Source organism: Maylandia zebra, linkage group LG9 (genome assembly GCF_041146795.1).
Source record: "Maylandia zebra isolate NMK-2024a linkage group LG9, Mzebra_GT3a, whole genome shotgun sequence".
Lineage (NCBI taxonomy): Eukaryota > Metazoa > Chordata > Actinopteri > Cichliformes > Cichlidae > Maylandia > Maylandia zebra.
The window spans coordinates 20,561,828-20,587,086 of record NC_135175.1 but is presented as its reverse complement, the minus strand read 5'-3'; the positions used below and the strand labels follow the sequence as shown (position 1 = coordinate 20,587,086).

At 43.4% G+C, this 25,259-nt stretch overlaps 1 protein-coding gene across 8 annotated transcripts; it reads right to left on the bottom strand.

The window, feature by feature from the left end:
• Nucleotides 1-792: 792 nt before the first annotated feature.
• On the bottom strand, nt 793-24,014 carry pde7a (phosphodiesterase 7A). 8 transcript variants are annotated; one of them, XM_004546654.3, is made up of 13 exons: nt 22,841-24,014; nt 10,209-10,269; nt 8,699-8,731; nt 7,425-7,514; nt 6,693-6,856; nt 6,516-6,579; nt 4,211-4,407; nt 3,749-3,880; nt 3,547-3,638; nt 3,263-3,407; nt 3,088-3,184; nt 2,903-2,983; nt 793-2,800 (listed from the first exon to the last, which is right to left on the bottom strand). In XM_004546654.3, exons 1-13 carry the CDS (start codon nt 22,976-22,978, stop codon nt 2,526-2,528), a joined length of 1,569 nt encoding a protein of 522 aa, XP_004546711.1. In that variant the 5' UTR covers nt 22,979-24,014; the 3' UTR covers nt 793-2,525. The 8 variants fall into 8 exon arrangements, with proteins under 8 accessions (XP_004546711.1, XP_076744254.1, XP_004546716.1 ...); XM_076888139.1 differs by having other exon boundaries at nt 7,425-7,511; XM_004546659.4 differs by lacking the exon at nt 22,841-24,014 and adding an exon at nt 10,597-10,733.
• Nucleotides 24,015-25,259: the final 1,245 nt, after the last annotated feature.

Here is a 25,259-nt window from a genome sequence, read left to right as displayed (position 1 = left end):
CGAAGGCAACAGTAACTCAAGTAGCCACTCGGCACAACCAAGGTATGCAGAAAAGCGTCTCTGAATATTCGACTTGACCCTTGAAGCACATGGGCTACAGCGGCAGAAGACCACACCGGGTTTCACTCCTGTCGGAACAGGAAACTAAGGATAAATTTGTGTAAAAAAAATTGGTCAGTAGAAGATTGGGAAAATGTTGCCTGGTCTTTGTGATGCATTCAGGGGTCAGAACTGGGTTTAAACAACATGAAAGCGTGGATCCACCATGCCTTGTATCAAAGGTCCAGGCTGCTGCTAGTGGTGTAATGATGTGGGGGATAATTTCTTGGTACACTTTCTGAGCATTGTTTAAACAGCACATCCTACCCAAGTATCATTGCTGACCACGTCCCTCTACGACCACAGTGTACCCATCGTCTTGTGTTGGCTTCCAGCAGGATAACACACCATGTACAAAGCTCATATCATAAACTGCCTTCTTGAACATGACAATGAGTTTACTGTCCTCGAATCGCTCCCATAGTCACTAGATCTCAATGCAACAGAGCAGCTTTGGGATAGTGAAGCAGCAGATTCACAGCTACAGTGTGACGACATGAGGTCAACGTGGACCAAAATGTCTGAGGAATCTTTCCAGTACCTTGTTGAATATATGCTATGAAGAATATGAAGGCAAAAAGGGGTCGTAACCCAGTAGCAGCAAGTTGTACCTCTAAAAAGAGCTCGAGTGGGCCTACTGGTTTCACAGTTTGCCAGTATCGACGTGATTATTAACTGGTGTAAAACTCAAGCATTTGTCAACAACGGGTTTTATTATTCAAATTGTAACTGCAACAGGCATGTATCAAAAAGGTCAATACAGCAAAGCCTTTACAAAATCTGGCTTGACACTGAAGTCTTCCCAAAAAATGGCTGTCGCAACAAATTGTAAACAGTTTTTGTCAACAGTCTTACAGCACTTAACAGCAAAATACAAATCAGCTAAAGTAAGAAAAAAAGCACCTGTTATCTTTCAAAATGTATAAACACAAACACAACTTGTGGCACTATACAGAATCAAAGTAGACAAACCAAACACGAAGAAATGGAATGTTCAAATTCACTCGACAATTTTGTTTCCGCACAAAAGAAGAAGAAAAGAAAAGATAGCTGGAGTTGTTCCTCGCAACAAAAAGGCAAAGGGATCGGACAGTGCATCAAAAGACAAGCACGCCATGCAGTTGATGGGAACAGGAGTTGGTTTGGTCACTTAGCATAGTTTGTGCATAGTTGTAAGGCATCAGTCGAGCAGTCCTTTAGGTTTCATGTGGCTGTGAGACATTCTGAGGAGAGGGAGACTCCTTAGTTAGATCCTAACCACCCAATAATAATAATAATAAAAACTTGCATTATCCTCCTCCCCTTTTACAAAAAAGAAATAAATTTTTAAAACAAAAAAAAACAAAAAAACGTCTGCAAACCCTGAGCAAGTCGAGTTGCGTGGAGTTGACTTCCAGGTGAGATGCATGTGCGGTGACTAACCACCCTCCAGTCTGGCAGGGAAGGTTCCCACGCACCCTCACCCCACTGCCCCAAGTTTAACCAGGACTGGATGATGTGGAAACATCAGAAAGAGACTATTTCCTATAATACCTTCACAGGATGTCTTGGAAACAAAGCTGCTCATCGAACGCCGCTGTTATTCGGGAGTGCAGGAACACATGGTAGAACAGGTGGAGTCATTTATGGCATCTGGTGTGTCTGAATAAGGTTCTGCTCATGGCTTTGACAGGGGGTGGGGGGTGGGGGTAACAGTTCAAAATGAGTGGTTTCTTCACATCTGTGCTTCGAAGGCAAATGTGGGGCCGACGTGATTCGTTTCAGTTCGACGGAAAGATACAAAACAAACAAGACGCGTAAACAGTCTTCGTAGAGGCAGCAAAAGGACTGGGCTTGTCACATTTTTTTTTTCTGTTGTTTTTTTTTTTACATGAGGAAGAATCTTCAATACCAATGCAACAACGGCATTACTCCAAAGTCTTAGAAAGGTCTGAACACTCCAGTTGTCTCAGTCAATACAGTTCAGATCATTCTTCAAATCTTTGTTTTCAAATGGCACTTAAAAAAAATACCAGAAAAAGGTCTTCTTCAGTTCTTATACTGCTTTCCCCTTAAAGTTCACAAACTTCAAAAAAAAAAAAAAAAAAAAAAAAGGTGGTGCGTTCAGTCAGTAATGCCAAAACTACAGAGGACAAATAAATAAAGCAAATAAAAAGAAAAAAATACAGCAGTAGCCAAATGAGGTATCTATGTATTGCTCTATGCCAAAAAAAAGAGGAATTAAAATTAAATAAATTAAGTAAAATCAGTGGTTTATCAAGATGGGAGGCCAAAGCAACAAAACATAAACTAGGTGTTCGGAACGGGTGGGGCAGCGGCGTGGCCGCAAACCGCTGGGTGCCCCACCCGACCCCCTCAGTGTATTGTGAGGCCCTGAGGCCCCCAGGGGTCACGAGGTTGAGGTGAAATGGCACAGAAGGAGTGTGTCAGGATTCTCTGCTTCCCTGAGGTATTTCTTTGGAGCTGGTTCCTCCTGCGGTCGTAGCTGTGCTGCCGTCACTCGGCGCGGTGGCAGCGTCTCCTGTGTCTGCGCAGGCCGTGCTGGGCTCTGCCTCCTCGGAGACCGGAGCCGGCTCCTGCTGTAAGCCTCCCCAGCTGGCTTTGTTTAGCCCCATGTGACCCAGCATGGTCTGGGACAGACGTGTGTCACAGAAACGGGCCCACTCTGCAAACAGCGGCTCAGCCACATATGTCATAAAGCCTGAGGGAGGAGAAAGGGTGGCAGATGCTGATTAGGACGAGTATTTGCATTACACGCAAGCCATTGATAACGGGGGAATAAAAACAGAGCCAAAATCCTTGCCTATTTGAATGTTGCCGACTGTGTTCATCTCTCTGTCGCAAAGTGGGCTGACTTCAAGTTTGTGCTTCTTCTCAATGTCTCCTGCAAGAGTGTAACAAAGACTTTAATAAACAAGAAGAAAGAAAGGACCTCCAATCTGGAGAAGAAAGAGCAAAACAAATAAGGGAAAAATATGGACAGATAACCTTGTTGGAAGAACTCCTCTGTCACTTTCTCACTCCACTGTTTGCTCAGCTCCCATGGTCTGCAGGGGTTACAGATATCTGCACACTTCAGGGCCATCTGCATTGGAAAAGCAAAGATAAATATGAACCTGCTGTTTGCTGAGATGCAGGAGCTTTTTTTTAAACCAACACTGACCTGCAGGACGAAATGACGATGGCTGGCGGTGCTCATGCACAGGTTCTCCTGGTCCAGGTGCAAGCGAAACCTGGACAGGTAGTCATTCTGCCTGCTGATGTCCGTGGCCAAGATTAAGGAACCCAAATCCCTCTCCATGTTCAGCCTGAGGTATTACAAAGCATGTTTGTTTAAGAAAACACATTTTAAAGCAAAGAGCAGTCTTATGAAAGAACTCCGTTTCTGCACAGCCTTGTAAGTGGCACAGTTTGAGTTCTCTTTGTGTTTCTCAGTGTCAGACTGACCTGTCCTCAGCAGGCAAATGGGAGAACAGCCCAGTCTCTCTGAGCAGACCCACTGCTGACTTCCAGTGGTGGTTTTCCAGAACTGAGGTATTCTAGGTGAGAAATTGTGTGTGCACGTTAATTTAATACATCGTACAACATCCTTCACTGAAGTCTTCTAATAAGTTAGGCAGGCTAAAGAGTGACTGCTTTGTTGCCTTACTCTATAGAGTGTGGCAAGATAGTGGTCAGTCTTGATGAGGAAAGGCTGGTTGACCCCAGGATGGTCCAGGTCATGGGTGGCAGCTGCTAAGAGTCCCAGTAAGATGTCTTTGGAGGTCAGAGACTTGGCAAGCTGCACAAAAAATAATGCAAGAAGGGTTTAAAATACAAGAATGCCTTCTCCGAAGAACTCTCAGCTCTGCAAATAGCATACTTTTATTCAAAATCTGTCTGTAAGAGCACTTATTTGGATGCATTATCAAACGCACATCTTAATGGTAGCATTCACTGGTTAGACTGAAAGAAGCTGATGAGGAAAGCCTGTACTGTGAGTTGAATACTGTTGAAGCAAGAAACCTTGGCTATGCAAGATTTTTTTTTAAGAAGACCTTGTTGTGGCTAGCAAAGGACTGGGTGAGAGTTAGCTACTTAAACCCAAAAGAGCTCAAGTGTTTTGTCTCACCATGGGCTCTCGCAGGTAGCAGTACATGGCCTGTGTGACATCTGCAGCATGGACAGCGTTGTGGTACGGGTTGTCACTGTGGTAGTCCTCCTGAACCATGACCAAAAACCTCCAGAGTTTGACCATGTCCAGCTGGAAGAGCTCCACCAGCCCATACTGGTTCAGCAGGTGGAAAGTCAGGGTGATCAGGCTGTTTCCTGAGCAAGAAATCAAATCAGAATGATCACTCTGCATTCATCCCTTAAGTTCACCTATAAAAGCTGCAACTGAACGCTGCTGAACTCAACAATAATCACTTCTATTGCCAGTCTTTTTTTATGGATGCATCCATCTTTCCTAATTCTGCCTCCACTACACCACCTCCTCCTTCTCGGTCTAATTTTTAATAGTTGTGATTCTCACCACTGCAATCCTTAACTCCTGCTTTTGAAGTTTAACTCGGGTCAAGTCAGAGACGGGTCAAGAACATGTCTTAAAGCTGTTTTGATGATTGGATTGAGGTTACCTCAATTATACAGTGCAGGATGTGCAATTATATACATGATAAGATTCCTTTTCATCCTCATTACGAGAGTCGCACTTAGTGGTTCAAAAATAAGAGAATGTAGAAAAAACGAATTACTTTTGTTTACCACTGACTTCCTGAACTCCACTGCTGCAGTCTGGCTTTCACACAGACCAGCTGCCCCCCCCCCCCAAAAAAAGGAGTATGATGAAAATACAAAGCACAATCTCTGAGGCTCCTTTCACACGTCAGCTTAAGAGAGTTGGAATATTTTCCCCCGTTATCCTTTCTCGCATGTCGTACACAGCAGGAAATTGTCTGCTTCAGACATGCTCTCACTACAGGAAGTACTCCTGGTGGTTTGAGCGAGGGATCTTACTGGACGCAGAGGGGAGGAGGCAGCGCACAATACGCCAGAGTATTAGCTGCGCTATTTGCACACTGGTGCAATCAGACATCACATGGACACTGTACTATGCAGCACGCAGATGAAAAGACCTGCTAATGGAGAAATGACTGACATTTCTCCCACGCACCACTGCCGAGTGCTGGAGTATGGACAGCGCACCAGTCTGTGAGGTTTAGAGAAATTTAGGGCTACAGTGCATGTGTGAAAACAGCTTATGGAAAAATATTCTTGAGGATTTTAGAGGTTACAGGAGTACACACAGAAAGGAGGAGGGGCTAATTCAGAAGAGTATGCACTTCTATCCTATTACACAGATAAACAAATATAGGGCCTCCACACCAATACACTTAAAATAATTTGAGTTTAGTTTAATACAAATCTAAATAATACAGTACTGTATATTCATTTTCCGTCAAGCCTGGGCTTTGCTTAGACATAAAACAGCTGATGTATATTTAAAGTAAAACAGTGACATAGCTGCAGAGCTAATCCTAAAACTGTGCCAGGTATCAGATAGATGGCACCAGCGCCAACACTTTAAATCTCAACCAGAGGTCAGGATTCACCAGTCAGTGTGCACGACAATCAGCCACAACATTAAAACCGCCGACAGGTGGAGTGAATATTGATCATTTTGTTACAACACCTTTAGTGCTCTCATTCATGCGGGTGTTACTTTGATAAATGCCACTCGTGAAACATTGTTTCAGAGTCAGAACACGCACACCTTTTCTTCTTTTTACTTGGTCCCTTTAAGGATAGCCACTGAGGATCATCTGCCTCCATCTTACTCTATCCATATCTATCCTCATGTGTCACACCAAACCTCTGCAGGTCCTCCTTCACTGCATCTGTGGTCTCAGTCTTTTCCTCCTGCCAGGTTGCTTCTTTTTCGTCCGACTGTCACAAAATCCTTTTTCAGTATATCCATCATCCCTTCTATTTGCATGTCCAAACAATCTCAGACTTCCCTCTCTAACTTTGTATCCAAACTGCTCAATCTGATCTGAAATCTGCCTCATTCCCAACAGAAGCATTTTCAGCTCTGCCACCTCCTGCTCGGTCTCCTGTCTTTTTGTCATCCACCTTCACTCTAGTTCTTGGCCTCTAAAGTCACGCAAATTTTGTAATCAGACTGCAAGCGTGAGGCTCCATGTGGATGTAGAGTGGCCATTACATTGCAACAACAGCGCACGCGCGACATTGTGCCGTCTGTGTCCACAACAGAGTAAAATCTTCACTTTGCACGTCTTGTGTCCGTTCCCTGATGGCTGTTTTTGGGTCACAAGGTAGGAACTGTGGTTTTAACGTTGTGGCTGATTGATGTCAGTTAAGGCATCATGGCATTTAGAACAACGTCTCAGAAGTCCTACAGATTATATTTTACCTACCATTTGTCAACCTATCGAAGAGGAAAATGTCAAAATTCCAATTCCCGACTTTTTCCAGCATGCACTACGATAGAGAAAAGAGAGAGTTTTACGTGAGGTTTGGAAAAAATAAATTATAAAAAGAAAATGTGCACTTCTGTTTTATTGTGGTGCCAAATATTACAAATAGTCCCATACTCTAGCCTGTCCAGTGTAATCTTCATCAAGGATGTGGAGGGGTATCTGCTGGGGGACTCCTCGCAGCAGACGGGACGAATGCAGGTATCTCTGGAAGCTGAGCAGCCTGTGGACCCGCCTTTCAGGATCATAGCTGGCCGACGTGGAGCCGCAGCCCAGCCGTGCTGCGCACACAAACACACAGACGCACACGATATTTTACAAAGGATACAACATCTAAAACAGACGACAACGTTGGGGCATGTTCATTTCTAAACCTCGTTAGGCCCGGAGAATTACTTGGCTCGGACAAGCTTGGTGGGGATCTGACACCAACACAGCAATACACAAACAGTTGCTGCTGACACAGCCGCCCACTCATAAGCCTTTCGTCTGGGATCACACAGCAGACATGCTTTGTCAGTGGTCTCTCTCCCTCCCTCTCTCTCACACACGCACACACCCCACAAAAGGCACTGTGTCTGAGTAAACTGTCGCTGCAATCCAGAAACACGTCAGCGTGAGGTAGGATTAATCTTGGGTCAAAAATGTCAACAAGTACACTCAAACGTTTTCATTGAAAAATGAAAGTGGTGCTTTATCGTGCACCTGTAAGCCTCAAACAAGGTTTATAGTAAGGCACACCTCAGAGACAAGAACACAGGCGTCTTTCAGTCACGCAGGACAGGACTAGTCTGTGACTCCTACCGGGGAGGCTGGTTTTTTTAGTCAAGATGCTCAGGCTGTACTCACTGTGAAGCGTTCGGAAGTCGATGCACAGGTACGGGTGGGAGCTTCTACGTTCCGGTTCAAATCCAACCTGACTTCTCACTCTCACATCTCCTAGAAGAAATCAACACTTATTTCCTCAAGATTCATACAGCGTGAAAAGAAGTCCAGAAGTGCATCCAATTAGTAATCTTTTGGCGCTATATCCTGGAGTTTATCTTGCTTTAGTGACACAAAGATGGGCTTTACCACATGACAATGTAGTAAATCTTCTTTCATTTGGATTTTTAAGAAGCTGAAACTTACTCTGGTTTTCTGGCAACATCCAAAGACAGAGCAAATATTTATATCTTACTAGTTGCTATTTTTGCGATTTCTGTTATTATAAACTGTTATTTCTCCCCGTGTTTCTTGCTACCTGCCCTTTTTAGTAGCTTGTGCTTAAATTGCTTTAATGTCAAACACTTTTACTTCACTGTCATAGCCTCATAGCACTGAATCCTAACAAAATAATCAACAAAATCTTTCAAATTTGCTTTTTTCTAGAAAACCTACAGAAAACCATTTATTATACCTCAGAGTGTTGACAGAAAACCTACCCCACCCCCTCCCCAATCATGTCTCAGCTTTTCTAAACAAGGAAATAATCTTTCTTATGTGAAGCTTTGGAACTAAATCATGACGTGTGACAGGACGCTGTGGTAAAACCCATCATCTCTGTACTCCCCAGCAAGCTAAAACAAGCAAGAGATTGTGGAAAATACTATTTGACCAAGACCCAGTGTGGACTATCCATGTGCGGGCACAGTCACACACAAGCACACACTCCCATGTTCCAGAAGAGGAAACTCAACGGACAGACAAGTCAAACAGCTGAGCATGCAATGCCATGTCTGCTCTACTATTAGTACTCCGAGCCACTGAGAAGGATCTATAGCCGATCTGTGACTGGTTTTAGTAGTCAGGCAGAGAAACAGAGACAGGCTCCAAACTCAGACCTAACAGACGGCGGCCGGCCTGCTTGCTTGCTTGCTTGTAGGCTGCAGTCGAGAGCAGTGAGAGCACAGTGAGGTGACAGGATGGTGCTATGACTGATGCAGCAAATGCTAGTGTGTTGTTCCAGGCAACACTGTATGTACAGCAAGACTCTATACTGCAGTATACTGATTAAAGGTGAGATGGTATGCTTCCAGCATAGCACTTAAATTGTGTCACGTGTGCATCAGTTTATCAACAACAACAACAAAAAAAAAAAAGCAGTCACACCAGTGTGTTCCCACAACCACCTTGTTACTTACTTGCAAACAGCTGTTTGAATACTACACAAGTTCCTATCAAAATACCAAAAACTAAGAATTACTATTCACGGCATAGCGGCGCTAAACATTACTTTGAAAAGCTATTCATGAATGTTTAGTTTCGATTGCACAATATGAATTCTGCAAAAATAAACAAAAAAACACCACAATTCATGCACTTTTAGGCAGTCGTCATATGCCCATATGTATGCACATCTGTCACATCTGCAGATGCAAACACACGTGCTCGGGCCCAGAGCGCGTCTGTCTGCGCGAGTTTGCGTGATTAGTGCGTTTTGAGTGTCAAAGGGTCCACGTCTCCCTATGGTGCATTAGTGCTGGAGCTCTGGGGTGAATGTAGGTCATGTCATTATAACTGATGAGGCAAAAGCTCTGAGTCCTGCTATTTGAAAGCACATCAGCATTAACTTGGCAGACTGAACCCAGGACCAGGCCAGCACCCGTCTGCATTAGCGTGCCTCTCCTTACACTTAATTTAATCTGAAAATCTACACACACAGATGCTTTATGCCTGTGACATATGAGACTGCCATCATACTTAGCTAAGTAAAATGATTAAAAAGCTAAAGCTCCTTCACTCAGCTCAATGAAATGCTGTTATTATGACTAGACTAGGCAGCAGTCGACTCATGATCGTGCTGGAAAGAAACAAAGTATGACAATAATATGTTGTTTTTGGTTTTTTTCACATTTTTTTTTCACGCTGAACTGCGTCTAATACTGATAGCTCCCTGCCCGCTCACTACATTTCATAGCAGCAATCTAAAATATCCAAGAAGAATACAGACAGGATAACACTTCAAGCAATTCTACTCTTCTTCTTTGCTGCTACCTCCCAGCCAACAAGTATGATATGAGGTGCCAAAAGTTCCATGCAAAACAGCATCCTTGTTTAGTACACATACCTCAGGGGTATAACCAGCCTCTAATCGCACCATTATCCCCAGTAACCTTATTGATTACGGAGCTGAACTGGCTGCTTCCTAGATGCATTTGACTCCATCTGCCTGGCAGAGCTATGAACCTTCATCCTCACATCCATTTTCTAAGCTGCTTATCACTGAGTGCGAATGGACATGCACGAATGCACGCATATGTACACAAAAAAATAACCTCAGCCAAAGATGCTTTAGTTTATTTACAGTTAAAATAAAAACCGTATGCTCATCACATATCAGATTGAACTTTTAAGACTGAAGACTACCGATACGCATGCACGCACGCACGCACGCACGCACGCACGCGCACGCGCGCGCGCGCACACACACACACACACACACACACACACACACACACACACCCTGAACCCTATCGTGACTTAAAAGATTAAAAAAGGCCAGGGATTGAAAGGATTCTGGACATGCCCTTAAATGCGCATCTCAGTGCTTTTATTTTAGACGATCACAGAGAAGGTAAACCTTCCGAGGTCTCGAAGTAGTGTGACTGTGTCTCTACTGTGTGTATGTAGAAAGAGCAGGTTAACACTTACCTAGCATACGAATATACAGCGCTGTCTGGTCAGAGCTGTCGTAGGAGATGGCCCCTCGTCTCTGAGCAGGAGAAAAAAAAAACAGAAGAAACGAAAAGAAAACATCAGCTATTGTTCAACCGATACAGTGCAACGCAATTACAAATACTGCCGAACAACAAAGAGGTCCCGCCTGTCCAAAACCACGTGTGAAGTATAACAGTCCCTAATCACCAATAAAGACCAGTGGTGCTCGAAACATCACTTCTTTTTATTGGTTCAATAAATAATTGTAAACCTGAGCCCTGCAGCTGTTTTCTTACTATAACAATCACAGTGCAACAACAGGCGCACCCCAAAACACTTCTTCTGAAACAGAAACATGTGCCTTATTATTATTTTTTTTTACATTTTAATGCATATGCAGGACTTGATAAGAGGAGGGTGGTGTAATGCTTCTGCTGCAGGTTCTAATCTCCAGTGTGTACTCTGTATACTCTGGTGTTATACTGATAAACATGCTCTAGCACCGTGTCATCAGCCTGATTCGGCACTGCTATCAGGCATGTGAGAAACACATGTGCTATTTGGGGACACACGCACACAAACACAGACACCAATAGTATTTTTTTGATGTGTGAGGTTCTTATGAAACTTAAAGATTTGCCTCAAAGCATAGTTTGAAAATGCAGAAGTATTAAAAGTATAGATATATTTTCTAAAGTTATTTATTCTGATGTCAGCACGTGAATGCACTTTGATTTAGTAAAAGTGACTATGGTGGAATTGACAGCTTGTACAGATGTGACGGACCAGCTAGCAACAAGTCAACTTATCAGCTTAAGAGTCTAAACTCAGAGCTTCTGGCAGCTGCTTCATAAAAGACATTTTTTTGCTTTGTCTTCTTAAAAGCAGTTACAGGAAGTGTTTAGTGGCCATCTGCTAACTGTTTATTCAATAAAGTCTGAGCTAAATCTAGATTTGGACATTTAATTTAGACTTTTTATTCCATGTCAGAGTGTGCCAAGGAAAAATAAAATGATGAAAAACCTTTTCAATGCAAGACAAAAGCAGAGGGAGCATTATGCGTAAATAACATTAAACAACACTCAGTCCTTTCTAAATAGTACCCCTGTGTTAGGATTCGGTCTATGCCTTCCATAATCCAAAAAGCACACTTTAAAGCAGTGGACTAAGACAGGCCACAACCAGACTTGCACTATGATGAATAAATCTTTAACGTGCATTGAACGACGCCCATTCGTTTACTTAACCGTCATTCAGTTCAGGATGGAGCCTATCCCAGCTGTCAACGAGCAAGCATTGTGATACACCCTGAACAGGTTGCCAGTCCATCACAAGAGGCAAACAACCAATCGCACCCACATTCACACCTACAGCCAGTTCAGAATCCCCAGTTAACCAAACATGAGTATCTTAGGACTGTGCGAGGAAGCAGGAGGACTCGGGGGAGATCCCACACAAACACAGATACCCCTCCCCATAAAATAAAAAGCACATCAGGGAACTTTATTCATATTATTGTTCCTTGCACACAGAGACAGAGAAAGAGTTTCATGAAATTTACTGAAATGCAATTTAGTAGCAATTTCAAAAGCAAAATTAACTTCACTGCACAAAACTCTTCTGGAATATCACTTTTACTGCTTACTGTAACCCACGAACATGAAATACCACGTAAATGCTGTAACTTCCTGAAATACTTCTCTCAGTCAACACTGGGTTCAGCATCACATCCAAACAAATCACAATACCATTTCCTGTAAAGTAATGCACTTGACGCATCATGTTTTAAAATATGTAAATACTTCCTCAATATTCGTCAGCAGTGCAGCAAACGGCTTTGGTACGCGGGCTACAGATACATTTTTAATGCATTGGGGAAAAAAGAAAAGAAGAATAAACCAGGAAATAAACCATTTAGGTTATTCAGGTTTCGAGAGAGGAAGCAAATGAGTTGAAGAAACATTGAAAAATGTTCCAGCAAACCCTGTTTACTTCTTTATCCATGCATCCATCCATTCATCTTAATTGCTTATACAACTTAGGGTTGCAGGAGGTCAGCAGTCTATCCCAGGGTACACTCTGGGCTGGGATAACAATCCATTAGAGGATAAAATTTTTACTTTTATTCTCTGCACAAAAAACAAAATCCAGTCCTAACTAGTATTCCAGTGCATGAAGGCAGCTGCGACAATAGTGTTACTTGCACAGCAGTAGCTGTAGCAGGCACGACTGCCGTAACTACATATTTGCTCTGTTGACAGACAGCTGCCCAAGGCTACAGTAAGGTGCTGGCTCACCTCTCTGTGCACTTTACACATCCTGGCCCCCCTCCAGGTCAACTCTTCACTCACGCTAATGGGGCTACCCTTGTCTAGAGTTACCCCTTTCACAGAGATCCTGCATAACTGGAAGATTACCTCACTGATTGACTCGGTACCAGACTTACAGCTCTCTACTAGGACAAACTGTTTTTAAAAGGAAGATGTTTTGGTCCACTGACAACCAACCTGTTCACTGTATACAACTCTAAAGAACAAAAGGGCCTTACTGGATCCTTAACCCTCCAGGTTAACACAGGGCACCCTTCACTCAAAGCACTCTAATGAAAAGAGAGCATATTTTTATATAAAGGAAAGTTATAGTAAAAATAGATTTAAAAAGGCAAAACTAGGAAGCTCTGTATTATGGTCCACAACTACAGAGTACAGCAATGGGCTTGATAAATATGTCTAATCTGTGGCCATTTAACGACAGCCGGCAGGTCACACCAAACACAAACGCATGCAAAAACACAAATGCTCTGGCTTGTACACTCATTACCTCATATAATTAGGATTACTGTGAATCTTTCACACACACAGATATACACCTAGCAATGTCTGTACTCTAAGCTCATGACAGCCACCAATCCAAAGCTAATATTTTACTGCCTAGCAAACAGCTTGACTCAGGGTGGGTAATGTGCAAAGCTGTATTTTAGTGTCAACAGGCCTCTGTGTTTACACATGGTGCAGTGTTTAGTGTGAGCATTATAGATTGTGGGTATGTTATCCACGGAGCTTGTGTGTGTGTGTGTGTGTGTGTGTGTGTGTGTGTGTGTGTGTGTGTGTGTGTGTGTGTGTGTGTGTGTGTAAGATGGGGGTTGGAATAGGCTGCAACACGTGTGGGAACTGTATAATGCTGGCTAAGAGTGGGTATGAAGAGTGACCAGCCCTGCTAACACAGCTAGCACCAACAAAACCTTTTGCCTGGCCACACACACACACACACACACACACACACACACACACACACACACACACACACACACACACACACACACACACACCCAGCAGCCAGTTGGCACTTACTGCCATGACCTCCCTTGTACAACAAGTTGGCAAGAGCTGCACTTTGTGTATATCACATTCTCACTGTGAACAGAAGGGAAAGTCAAATTTTACCCTTGAAATGGCCAGCCCACAACACACCCACACACAGAGACACACACACCCTCACATACCCTTGACACGCCTTGCTGCACCAACACACAAAGCCAGACAACCATGGGCCTGTCATGGTCCAACAAGAAGTTAAGTCACTTTTTTAAGCTTTGCGCTTCTGGCATTTATGCTTCACGGCTGTGACTGAGATACGAAGGCAGATGCAAGATATCAACTGAAGAACTTGAGCTAAATGTCACATGCACACTTAATTTATTAAACTACTATTAGATTACTATGACCTGGATGACTGAGAACCTACACAGATTTATTAAAGTTTAAAGAACAGTGTTTATTCACTTTAATTAACTACAAAATTGAAATTACAACATATAAAAAGACATCCAGCACTGAGCTTCTTTTTTTTTTAAATTGGTAATTAAAGTTTTGTTTTATTTCTTACGGTAGTTTGAGGGTTTTTTAGGGCTTTAGAGACTGAAAAAGCATTAGTGCACATTATGCAAACTACAGTGGGGCAAAAAAGTATTTAGTCAGCCACCGATTGTGCAAGTTCCCCCACTTAAAATGATGACAGAGGTCAGTAATTTGCACCAGAGGTACACTTCAACTGTGAGAGACAAATTGTGAAAAAAAAATCCATGAATTCACATGGTAGGATTTGTAAAGAATTTATTCGTAAATCAGGGTGGAAAATAAGTATTTGGTCACCTCAAACAAGGAAAATCTCTGGCTCTCACAGACCTGTAACGTCTTCTGTAAGAAGCTTTTCTGTCCCCCACTCGTTACTTGTATGAATGGCACCTGTTTGAACTCATCATCTGTATAAAAGACACCTGTCCACAGCCTCAAACAGTCAGACTCCAAACTCCGCCATGGCCAAGACCAAAGAGCTTTCGAAGGACACCAGGAAAAGTATTGTAGACCTGCAGCAGACTGGGAAGAGTGAATCTACAATAGGCAAGCAGCTTGGTGTGAAAAAAATCAACTGTGGGAGCAATCATCAGAAAATGGAAGACATACAAGACCACTGATAATCTCCCTCGATCTGGGGCTCCACGCAAGATCTCATCCCGTGGGGTCAAAATGATCATGAGAACGGTGAGCAAAGATCCCAGAACCACACGGGGGGACCTGGTGAATGACCTGCAGAGAGCTGGGACCAAAGTAACAAAGGTCACCATCAGTAACACACTACAACGGCAGGGAATCAAATCCCGCAGTGCCAGACGTGTTCCGCTGCTGAAGCCAGTGCATGTCCAGGCCCGTCTGAAGTTTGCCAGAGAGCACATGGATGATACAGCAGAGGATTGGGAGAATGTCATGTGGTCAGATGAAACCAAAGTAGAACTTTTTGGTATAAACTCAACTCGTCGTGTTTGGAGGAAGAAGAATACTGAGTTGCATCCCAAGAACACCATACCTACTGTGAAGCATGGGGGTGGAAACATCATGCTATGGGGCTGTTTTTCTGCCAAGGGGACAGGACGACTGATCCGTGTTAAGGACAGAATGAATGGGGCCATGTATCGTGAGATTTTGAGCCAAAACCTCCTTCCATCAGTGAGAACTTTGAAGATGAGACGAGGCTGGGTCTTCCAACATGACAATGATCCAAAACACACCGCCCGGGCAACAAAGGAGTGGCTCCGTAAGAAGCATTTGAAAGTCCTGGAGTGGCCTAGCCAGTCTCCAGACCTCAACCCCATAGAAAATCTGTGGCGGGAGTTGAAAGTCCGTGTTGCTCGGCGACAGCCCCAAAACATCACTGCTCTCGAGAAGATCTGCATGGAGGAATGGGCCAAAATACCAGCTACTGTGTGTGCAAACCTGGTAAAGACCTATAGTAAACGTTTGACCTCTGTTATTGCCAACAAAGGTTATGTTACAAAGTATTGAGTTGTATTTTTGTTATTGACCAAATACTTATTTTCCACCCTGATTTACGAATAAATTCTTTACAAATCCTACCATGTGGATTCATGGATTTTTTTTTCACATTCTGTCTCTCACAGTTGAAGTGTACCTCTGGTGCAAATTACTGACCTCTGACATCATTTTAGGTGGGGGAACTTGCACAATCGGTGGCTGACTAAATACTTTTTTGCCCCACTGTATATGGTGCACACAAGAAAAACAAGAGGTCTTGATTTTCTTGCACGTAACAATACAAGCCTTAGAGTGGCAGGTAGATACTAGTGAATGCCCTTTTTCATGTCATGACCAAAACTTGCTTGATTTGTTTCCCAATGACTTTAATACAGTTAAAGTTACTCCAAGCTGCTTCGAGCTGTCCTCCAAGAAACTGCAGCTTTACAAACTCTGACTTCACTCTGGAGCAGTGCCAGTTTGCATTTGACCAACAGCCTCAGGGATGAAACAAGGCAGAGCCCAGATTAAAATTTCTTGCAAGTTTCTGTTCCTCTTTAGCATTTTCTTTAAACATTAGGTTAAAGCAAAACAGGGGTGTGATGGGTGAAACGTGACTCACTGGGCTGGAAAGCCATGAAGTCACCATCCAGCCATTTCTGGTGTGTTCAAGATAGTTTTACACAACACTTTTGTACTCTCTCCTGATCACCCCGAGCATTATAGCTACCAAAAACCAGAGATACGTGTGTACAGGATATGCTAATCTTGCCATCTAGATTTTCTAATAACTTGTAATAACTGCAAATGGAGTGAGTAAACACAGTGTGAAGTTGTTAGCTTTGCATAAGGAGGCAAAATGAGGACAGTTACAAGTCCAGATGGCATGTGAGTGAGCAAACATTTACGTTAACAAATCACCACACAAACAACAGGGCTGGCCACACCTTCGGTATATAGACATCTAGTTTAAAGACTAGCTGGCACATGTCAATCACAGAGCCCCTATGAAACAAAACAAATCATTATATTTTAACAGCAAAAAATGAACCCCCTTCTACCCAGTTCCCACTTGCTGTTAAAGAACCTGTAAGTAATGACAGTTGCTCAGGTCCCCAGGCTACTCTTGCCCAAAAACACTGAGGAATGAGAACATGGAAAGTTACGCAAGTCTGCATGTCAAAAGGTAGATTTCATCAGCTAGTATCAGTATTTGGTATCAACGTGGCTGGTTGTTACAGAAGTACATATCACTTCGATCACTGGTCACTTCGTTAGGTTCACTTGCTCAACTACTCAGTAACATAAGTATCTCTTTAGCCAATCACATGGCAGCTACACAGTGCAATCAGGAATGCAGACATGGTTAAGATGACCTGGTGTAGTTCAAACTGAGAATCAGAATGGGGTAAAGGGTGATGTGAGTGACTTTGAACTAGGCTTTTTTTATTTTTTCATAAACTGCTGAATTACTGGGAATTTGGTGTAAACGACATGTAAGCAAGGATGCGTCCCAGCTGACGTCAATGGTCCAAGCTGGTGGTGATGCTCTATAACGGTGTGGGGATATTTTCTTAGCACATGTTGGGCCTCAACTGAGAATTGTTTTTGCTGATCATGTCCATCCTGTTATGACCACAGCGTAGTGTTCTCGAACATGACAACAGGTTCACAACAGCCTCCACTGTCACCTGATCTCAATCAGATAGAGCACCTTTGGCATGTGGTGGAATGGGACATTCCACCACAGCGCCTCGCTGTATCAATGTGTCGAGCCAGCTTTAAAGGCAAAAAGGGTCTAGCCCAGTACTAGCAAGATGTAACTAATAAAGTGTCAGATGAGTATATATAGAGATATTTACCAGTTAAAAAACTAAGCAAAACAAAAGAGAAAATAAAGGAAAAACAAACTCTACAATGCCTTTTGCAGAAATATTTTCGGTAACTTTTAGGTCAATTTATCAATTTTTATACCAAAGGGATCGGTATCTCCACTCCATTCCATCAAAACACTAGCTGAGGGAATATTTTTCGGAAGAGTCATCCCTCCAGTGACTAAAGAGACTTGGGACATCGTAGCAAAGATGCACCAAAGCCGTTCTTGAGGCACATGTGAGCCTAACATCTTACTAACACGCATGTTGGTTTTTCCCTTTAATTTGCACCAAATCTTCTGAATTATACACTTTATTAAAACTTAAATGAGTAACAATGACTCATTCTGAAGGTTTTTTCAATTTACTTCAACATAGCTTTAAAAATTTAACAAAACTTCTATTGCTTTCAGTGCCTTTAAATGAGTTGCAGTCTGTTGGTTTTTGATTGTAGCAGTCTGAGAACAAGCTAGCTTTAGTTCTGTTTGGCGTTTTAACCACTAGGCCTAACAGCGCAACCATTGTTCTCCCTGCAATTCCATCTAAGCTCGTTTACATACAGCTCTGTTTCTTATCTCGGCTTAGCGCCACTGCCTTGGGGCACAACACTCAGGTTTCTGAGGTCAGGACCTAATGTGAAAACTCCTCACTATGTGGCTGACCCCCAGGGCTTCGTTGTTTGTCATTTTCTCACCCGTATAGTTAAACAGACACAAACAAATATCAGAAAACATGCAGTATGATTAATGCATGCAGAATTAACCCAAAAACACTCATTTCAAAACACTCAGAAATTCAAAATCATTGCTCAAAAAGCACTTTCACCAGAGCACCGTGAAAGAGCAGATACAGATGCCTGATGCCCTTTCAATGGCACAATCGAATGAAACATTCTCACACTTCCTGATTTGAAACACAGGCCTAAAACTGGCTTTTACTAGGTTATAAAGATCTTAGAATTTGACTTAAACTGAGGACCTGCCTATTCCAGTAAGCAAGTCAGCTGGGGCCAAGCAAATGAGGAAGCCAGCAGTATTCCAATAAACTGACATATCAAAAAACAAAGCAGTGCACACATAAACCCTACACACACACACACACACACACACACACACATATATGTAAATGCTCGAGATAAAAAGCAGGTGGACGGGTTTTTCATAAACCAAAAGCTTCCTTCTGACTTATGGCCTCTTGCAGCGCTCTGCTGTGTGGGACGCCAAATTCCAGAAACTGAGTGCTAACCTATAAACAAAAGCAGATCTGGAGTGTGTGTGCGCATGTGTGTATAATATATATTTTAGCCACTACATACACTAAAACCCTGGATAGAGTCTACCTGCTGGAAGAGTGTTTTATGAGTACTGTGTCCACTGTTAGTTTTTGCAGCTGCAGTTAGTTTTTGCGAGACGCCCGCTGCTTTGGAGGAGAGGCCTGGGGTGAATTGGACTGATATCTTGGCCAGCAAATGATGACGAGTGTAGCAGTGAGCAGTGTTACAAGGCGGCCTGCCTGTCAAGCAGTCATATATCCACAATCAGTGATTTTTTATTGTTATTTAACTTTTAACTAGTCGCCAAGTGTGTCATAAATTCTTTTTTTTTTTTTTTTTTTTACACCGAGTGCTTAAAAGGGCCTTATATACACACATACTGTAAGTCTACGCTGCACAGGAATTTCATTCATCTCAAACATCATCCCCAGGCTCTAATTGCCTCTCGGGGCCAACTTCATGCCCCGTCCCTCCTTAGAGCCTTCTGAGGAAAACAAACGAAACCCAGGTCACCAACCAGCGCGATCTGTCTGAGGTTTGAAACCAGTAGCACTGAGAAATAGACTCCCTTCCTGTATAGGCTCATACGTCAATAAAGCCACAGTAAATAAGAATAAAAATCAAGCAGCGCTGATGTTGTGGCTGTCGAAGTACGTAGCCACACTCTCGTGGCCGACAGCACTCGACGCTGCAGCACAAAAACAGATCAGTCACGTGATAAGAGGGGGCCCCTTGCAGAGACAGGGAGGCAAACAGAAAGGGTGAGGAGTGTGTATGGTTGAATGAAGACAGGGTGCAATATTTGGCTCCTCTTTATTAATCAGCGGGTTAATAAACACCCGCAATCCCCCGCCTTCTTATCGGCAAGCAGCACAGTGCATTCCAGCTCAACTGTGTGAATTCAGCGTGAAAAGTTTTGGCGGCGCAGGGGTTAAATGTTTTTGTGAAAGGTTGTGAAACACCAGGCTCAGAGTCTGAACGGCTCCTTCAGCATTCTTACCACATCCTGAAACGACGTCAATCTGATGGCACTGCACAGGAGGAAAAAAAAAACAAACAAAAAAAACCTTATCGGTTCAGTTAAAATCAACAAAGTAACTCCCACAAAAAAAAAAAAAAAAAAAAAAAAAAAAAGCACGGCACTGTATTCCCTTATCGACCTCTCCACAGAAACACCCACAGCAGCAATGAAACAAGCAGTGCCAGCCTCCACCCTTATGCACGGGCTTCTCATCATCATCATCATCATCATCATCATCTCCTCTTGTGCGTAAACATCTCAAATGAGGAGCCAATCTCGGGTCAGCAGCCACTACAGCACTGATGATATCTCTCACTGTGATATGACGAACTGATAGCAGATCAGTTCTCCCAGTCTAAAGCTGCGTTCCTCCCTTTATCACCAAAAATCATCGCACTGCTCAGGCTTCATCAATACTCCGTATTTGTTTATTGACCCCCTTTTATCTCTGCAGGATCTTTCTTTCTGAAAGTTTAAAGCCTTATCGCAACCGTGTGACTCTCGTTCCCACCCTGTGCATCATCTCTTAATATGAGATGTATGTAATAACACAAGTAACATACTGTCAAGCTGTGTGCAAATGCATTTGTGCTTTGTAGTTTAGATGAGAACCACATGACTCTTTGCAGCGTCCTCCTCTTGGTCCTTTCATTTTGCATCAACCTAATCTGACTTATTCGTGTCTTTGGTTCTCTCTTTTTCCAAGAGAAGCCAATGCGACGCCATATTCCAGGAAAATTCTAATTCATCTTTCACCCCACTTTTGGGATTTGATCAACTTACAACACCCATTGTGCTAAAGACAATGGAGGCATTGTAATGGATAAATGGGCCCCGTTTATTTAATGCCGTTGCTGTTTTCAACGCCTCTTCAACGGCATATTTACACCCAATCATAACAATTCCACAGTCACAGAGTGACATATTCTTCAGAGACTCCGACCCTACTCTTTCGTCCACTGTTTACGAGAGGAAATGTCTTCATCGGCGAGGGAAGGGGAGGGGTGCATCGGAGAAAGAAAAAGAGGGAGCTTGTGAGCGAGCGGAACAAGATAGCCAGAGAAAAGAAAAGGGACTGAGACTTCGACCATCTGTGAGCCTGGCAGCAAGCCAAACCACTGCCCACAGAGCTGAGGCCCATGCCTAACTGCCTCTTTCTGCAATGGTAGTCCAGCCCCGCTTCCACAAACAACAGGCCTGTGGAACCACACACAAAAACACAGCAGCCACCAAGGACAAATGCACCCTTATGGTCATAAATAGGGCCCAAAAAACAATATTTGTAGAAGTGTAATTGCTTGGTGACAAAGGCTGAGTGACACTGCCGTATGCAAGCAGGTTCACCAATTCTGCCGATGTTCACAAGGGATAAAGACAAATGACTACAACGTAGGCTGGTCTCAATGTTGTCTGCAGTGTTTGTAAGCCTTCTCCAGTCCAGTTTCATGGGAAATGATTTTAACACTAAACAGTGCACTTTTTATGACAAAGAAGCAAAGGCTGTGAAGGCAGACCGGCCGAACTGAGAGATCAACGTGAGCAGGAGACAGAACGGCTTCACGGATTCTGTTTGTACATAAAAGGAACAATGCAGCATTATACTTATATTGATTTCCTTATAAGGATTTAGGATTTCCCCAAAGGAATCCTCCTTTGGACTATGGTCCAGAAACCACCATTGTGCAAGGACAGTTTGAGGATGTTGAATTGGTTTTATGAAAAGCCTCCTGACTGACTCAGAGAGAGATGTTTGCACAGTGTGTTCAGAGAGTGTTATTGAGTGACCACATGGTCCAGCCAACTTATCCAAGATTGCATGATATTGGTCACCAAAGGACAAACACTAATGACCCAGTGAGAAAAAAAAAGAAAAAGAGTGCTGACAACAGGCCTATGAATCGGTCTTTGAAGGGGCTGCCTGTGAGGATGGATGTAGGCTCAAAGCAGAGACACACATGGGTGGATATGTGGAGCAGGGTCCTGTACAAAGAACTAATGGATGGCCCATTGAAGAGGACGCTCACGTAGTCATAGACAGTTGCTTAATGCTCAGTTAATGGGCTGAGAGGTGCCGTGCAACACCGTGGGAGTTTCTGTTCACAAGCAACTAGCAGGATGTGACCCCAACGGCACGAGAATACACCCCGCTGCTACTTTTGTCAAGAAACACTGAATCAATAGTAACGATGCTTCCCTTTTTAAAAGGAGCGACACCGTGGAGAAGGGACTTCATTGACTGGTGACATGACGTGCAGCTTTTTGTTGTGAGCTGGCATCGCAGGCACATGCCTTGATTAAACTAGTGCGCTGGACAAAGGCCAAAGAGATGGTACCATTACCTCAGACACGTGCTCAAATGTGGTTCAGCGATTGGCTAATGTATTCAAAATGCACTGTGCTGCCTGCCAGTGTCTGTGTGTACATGGCAGTCAAGCAGAACATGACCCCTGCTGCCACACACACACACACACACACACACACACACACACACACACACACACACACACACACACACACACACACAGGCTGTTTTGAGAAGCAAGAGGAATAAACAAAGGTAGGCTCACCAGAGGGACATTTTCAAGAATTCAACACTCTGAGAAAGTAGGAAGTTCAAGCATGACTCAATGATTTAAGCTCTCCTCCCAGCATGTTAACATAAATAACTGTGTGGCACGTTCCCTCTGACTCCCAGGAGTGAGCTGGTACACCTCAGCATCATGGTTCTGAGGAAGGCTACAAAGTTTAAGCTGAAGAGGCCTTTATCAGGGGGAAACATACACAAATGTAAAGTTGGCTTTGGGTGATGACTTGGTGTGTGTCTTAGGCTCTTGAAGATAAGAATATACAGTATGCCTCTGGTGGAGAGCTCTCGCAGTGTGTGTGTGTGTGTGTGTGTGTGTGTGTGTGTGTGTGTGTGTGTGTGTGTGTGTGTGTGTGTGTGTGTGTGTGTGTGTGAGTGAGAGAAATGGGGCCTAAATATCCAGCAACCACCTGCAAGATTCCTGTGGATTATTTATATGGTTTCTGAAAATGATGTGGGTTTTAAGACGCATGTGCCCCCCCCCCTCCCCAAAAAAATAAATAAAAATAAAATAAAATAATCGAGCCCACTGTGATCAGATGATAGGAAATGATACGTGTTTTACCTGTGACAGCTGTCTTGGATCAGGAGCCCCGAAGAGAGAAGAGCTGGAGCTGAAACTAATGGCTCCCCTTCGGCTGAGGACATGCTTGGGAACCGGCCTGTCTAGAGGCAAAACCGGCAGCTGATAACATACTTCCATTGAATAGTCAGGGCTGAATCCGGATCAAAAATATAGGAAAAAAAATGAAATATTTAATGGGAAAAAAGACAGCAGATGCAATGCGGAAAAAAGCAGATGAGTGATTAACTAGAAAATCTGCCGGGGCAAGAAATAAAAGAAAAAGAAAAAAAAATCTTTCACTATTGTGGAAACGATCTGATATCGAGCTGCAAAGTATTTCTGTTCATCATGAGCGACTTAAAACTTGTGCAGATCGCCTTCATTGATGCTGTGTCTCATCTACCTCCAGTTTTACCCCCTTTGGTGTCATTCTGTCAGATTTAAAAAATAATGATAACAGTAATAAATCATGCTGCTGTTGCATTTGCCTCTTTCCTTCTCATTTTACTCAAATCCGGGCCCACGGACGACGAGACCTTCTTGCCATTTTCTGGGTCTTTATGAAATTGCTTCCTCATTTTCAAAGCAGAAAAAACCGCCCGCTCGCTCGGCTTTCGTGGCGCTCGCAGATCCGCATATCACGTATCCCGGCGTGTAAACAAAAGGCACGACCACTTCCAAAAAATGTCATCAACATATCATGTTGTATGCTACGCCGGCGGACGAAGTGAGGCAGCTCCAGGATGTGAGAGCTCGTCGGTCGTTGGCCCGGAGGACGAGGAGGAGGAGGAGGAGAAGGAGGAAGGGGGGAGGCTTTCTCTCATTCACACTTTATACCGCCGGCGAGATTTTATCAACACGTAGGGCTTCTCCGTCTTTTTATCTGGAGCTGCATGATGAAGGAGCAATTGTCTAAATTCGCCGCTGACCGTAAAGCACTAAGTGTCTGGCTCAGAGAGGGGAACCCCGATGCTCATTTCACTCACTGCGACTCCGCTGGGTGTAAAGGAAACGTAGCGACGCGCACTGCAAATCTGGCAACCCTCTCAAAAATAATAATAATAAAAAACAAAAAAAATTAATACCCTACGCGGCGTTTTTTTTTTCACTACGACTACCTACCTATCGTCCTACACATTAGCCTACTTTACGCTTTAAGAGCGCACACCACCTGCCAGAGATGGTGCTGTTGGAGCGAGCAGAGGGGAAAAAAACCGCCCTTGTTTTAGCTCGACCAATGGTGTGAAAGCAGCTGCTCCAAGCTACACGTCGATTGGACAGTGACGCTTAGACGGTATAGAAGGACAGCTATGATTAGCTGTGAGGCCAGGGCAATCCCAAGACCTATATGAGCAGTCGTTTGCAGACGGCGTGGACTTTCTCAAGGGTATTCCTCCACAACGGGGCTTGCCCTGCAGCGGTCGACATCATTGCCTGTGATTACCTTCCTCTCATGAGTCATACTACTCTGGAGCTGAGACTTACCGGGAGTTTAAAATGCAGCCTAAGAACAGCTGCAAAACCTTCATCTTTTGTTAAAGAGTGGCCATATATGAGTGCATGTGTTGACTGCGAGACAAAAGGAAATTCAGTACAAAAGGATGACTTTGAGTTGAGTGTTTTACTGTCCGCGTGCATTGTTTGGACCTTCCGTCTACCCCAGATATCTCTAACACACTTGGCAATTCATTATCTTTCACTATACAGTGTAGCTGCAATTACTCAAATCAACCCCTAAGTGAAAAATTACTACATTCACATTTTCACTCGAGGTTTCTCCGCCATGCCCGTGTGCTCGGGGACAATGGGTGTGCCATGGTAACAGCCAGGCCCAGTGCCAGTGTATGTATAATCCCCTCCATCCCCCATTTTCACGCTCCTGAATGGTCTGAATGCAGTTCCCCACAGCCGTACCCCCCACAAAGAGAGGTCCTGGCATCTTTTCCAGGCAACTAAGGCAACACTGCAAAAACACAACAACAAATGTGTCATAGACAGTAGCAGGAGACGACGGAGTACCAGAATACCTAACTCAAGCACAGCTATCCCATTATCTAAGGGTTGGGGTTTTATTTTCAGATCATTTCCTTTGTGTTTAACACTACTAAAGGAAACTATAGGGCTCAGTAGCAATACACAATAAGAGTTACTCTTAAATTTTATATATGTTCATCTAAAAGAGTCATCATACACCAGGGTACATTTGTGTTTTCCAGGGGATATGTCAAGATTAGAAAAGACTCACTATAGTGAAAGGCTGGCCTAAAAGTATCAGATATTCAGCATTCAATTAAATGGTAAAATATCTGTAGCTACTTGTTGGCTAAATGATAAAAGCAAGGGGATATCTTTTTTAATATAAATATGGAAATGGATTTTAAAAAGTTGAAAAAGACATCCATCTTATTAGCTGCTTATC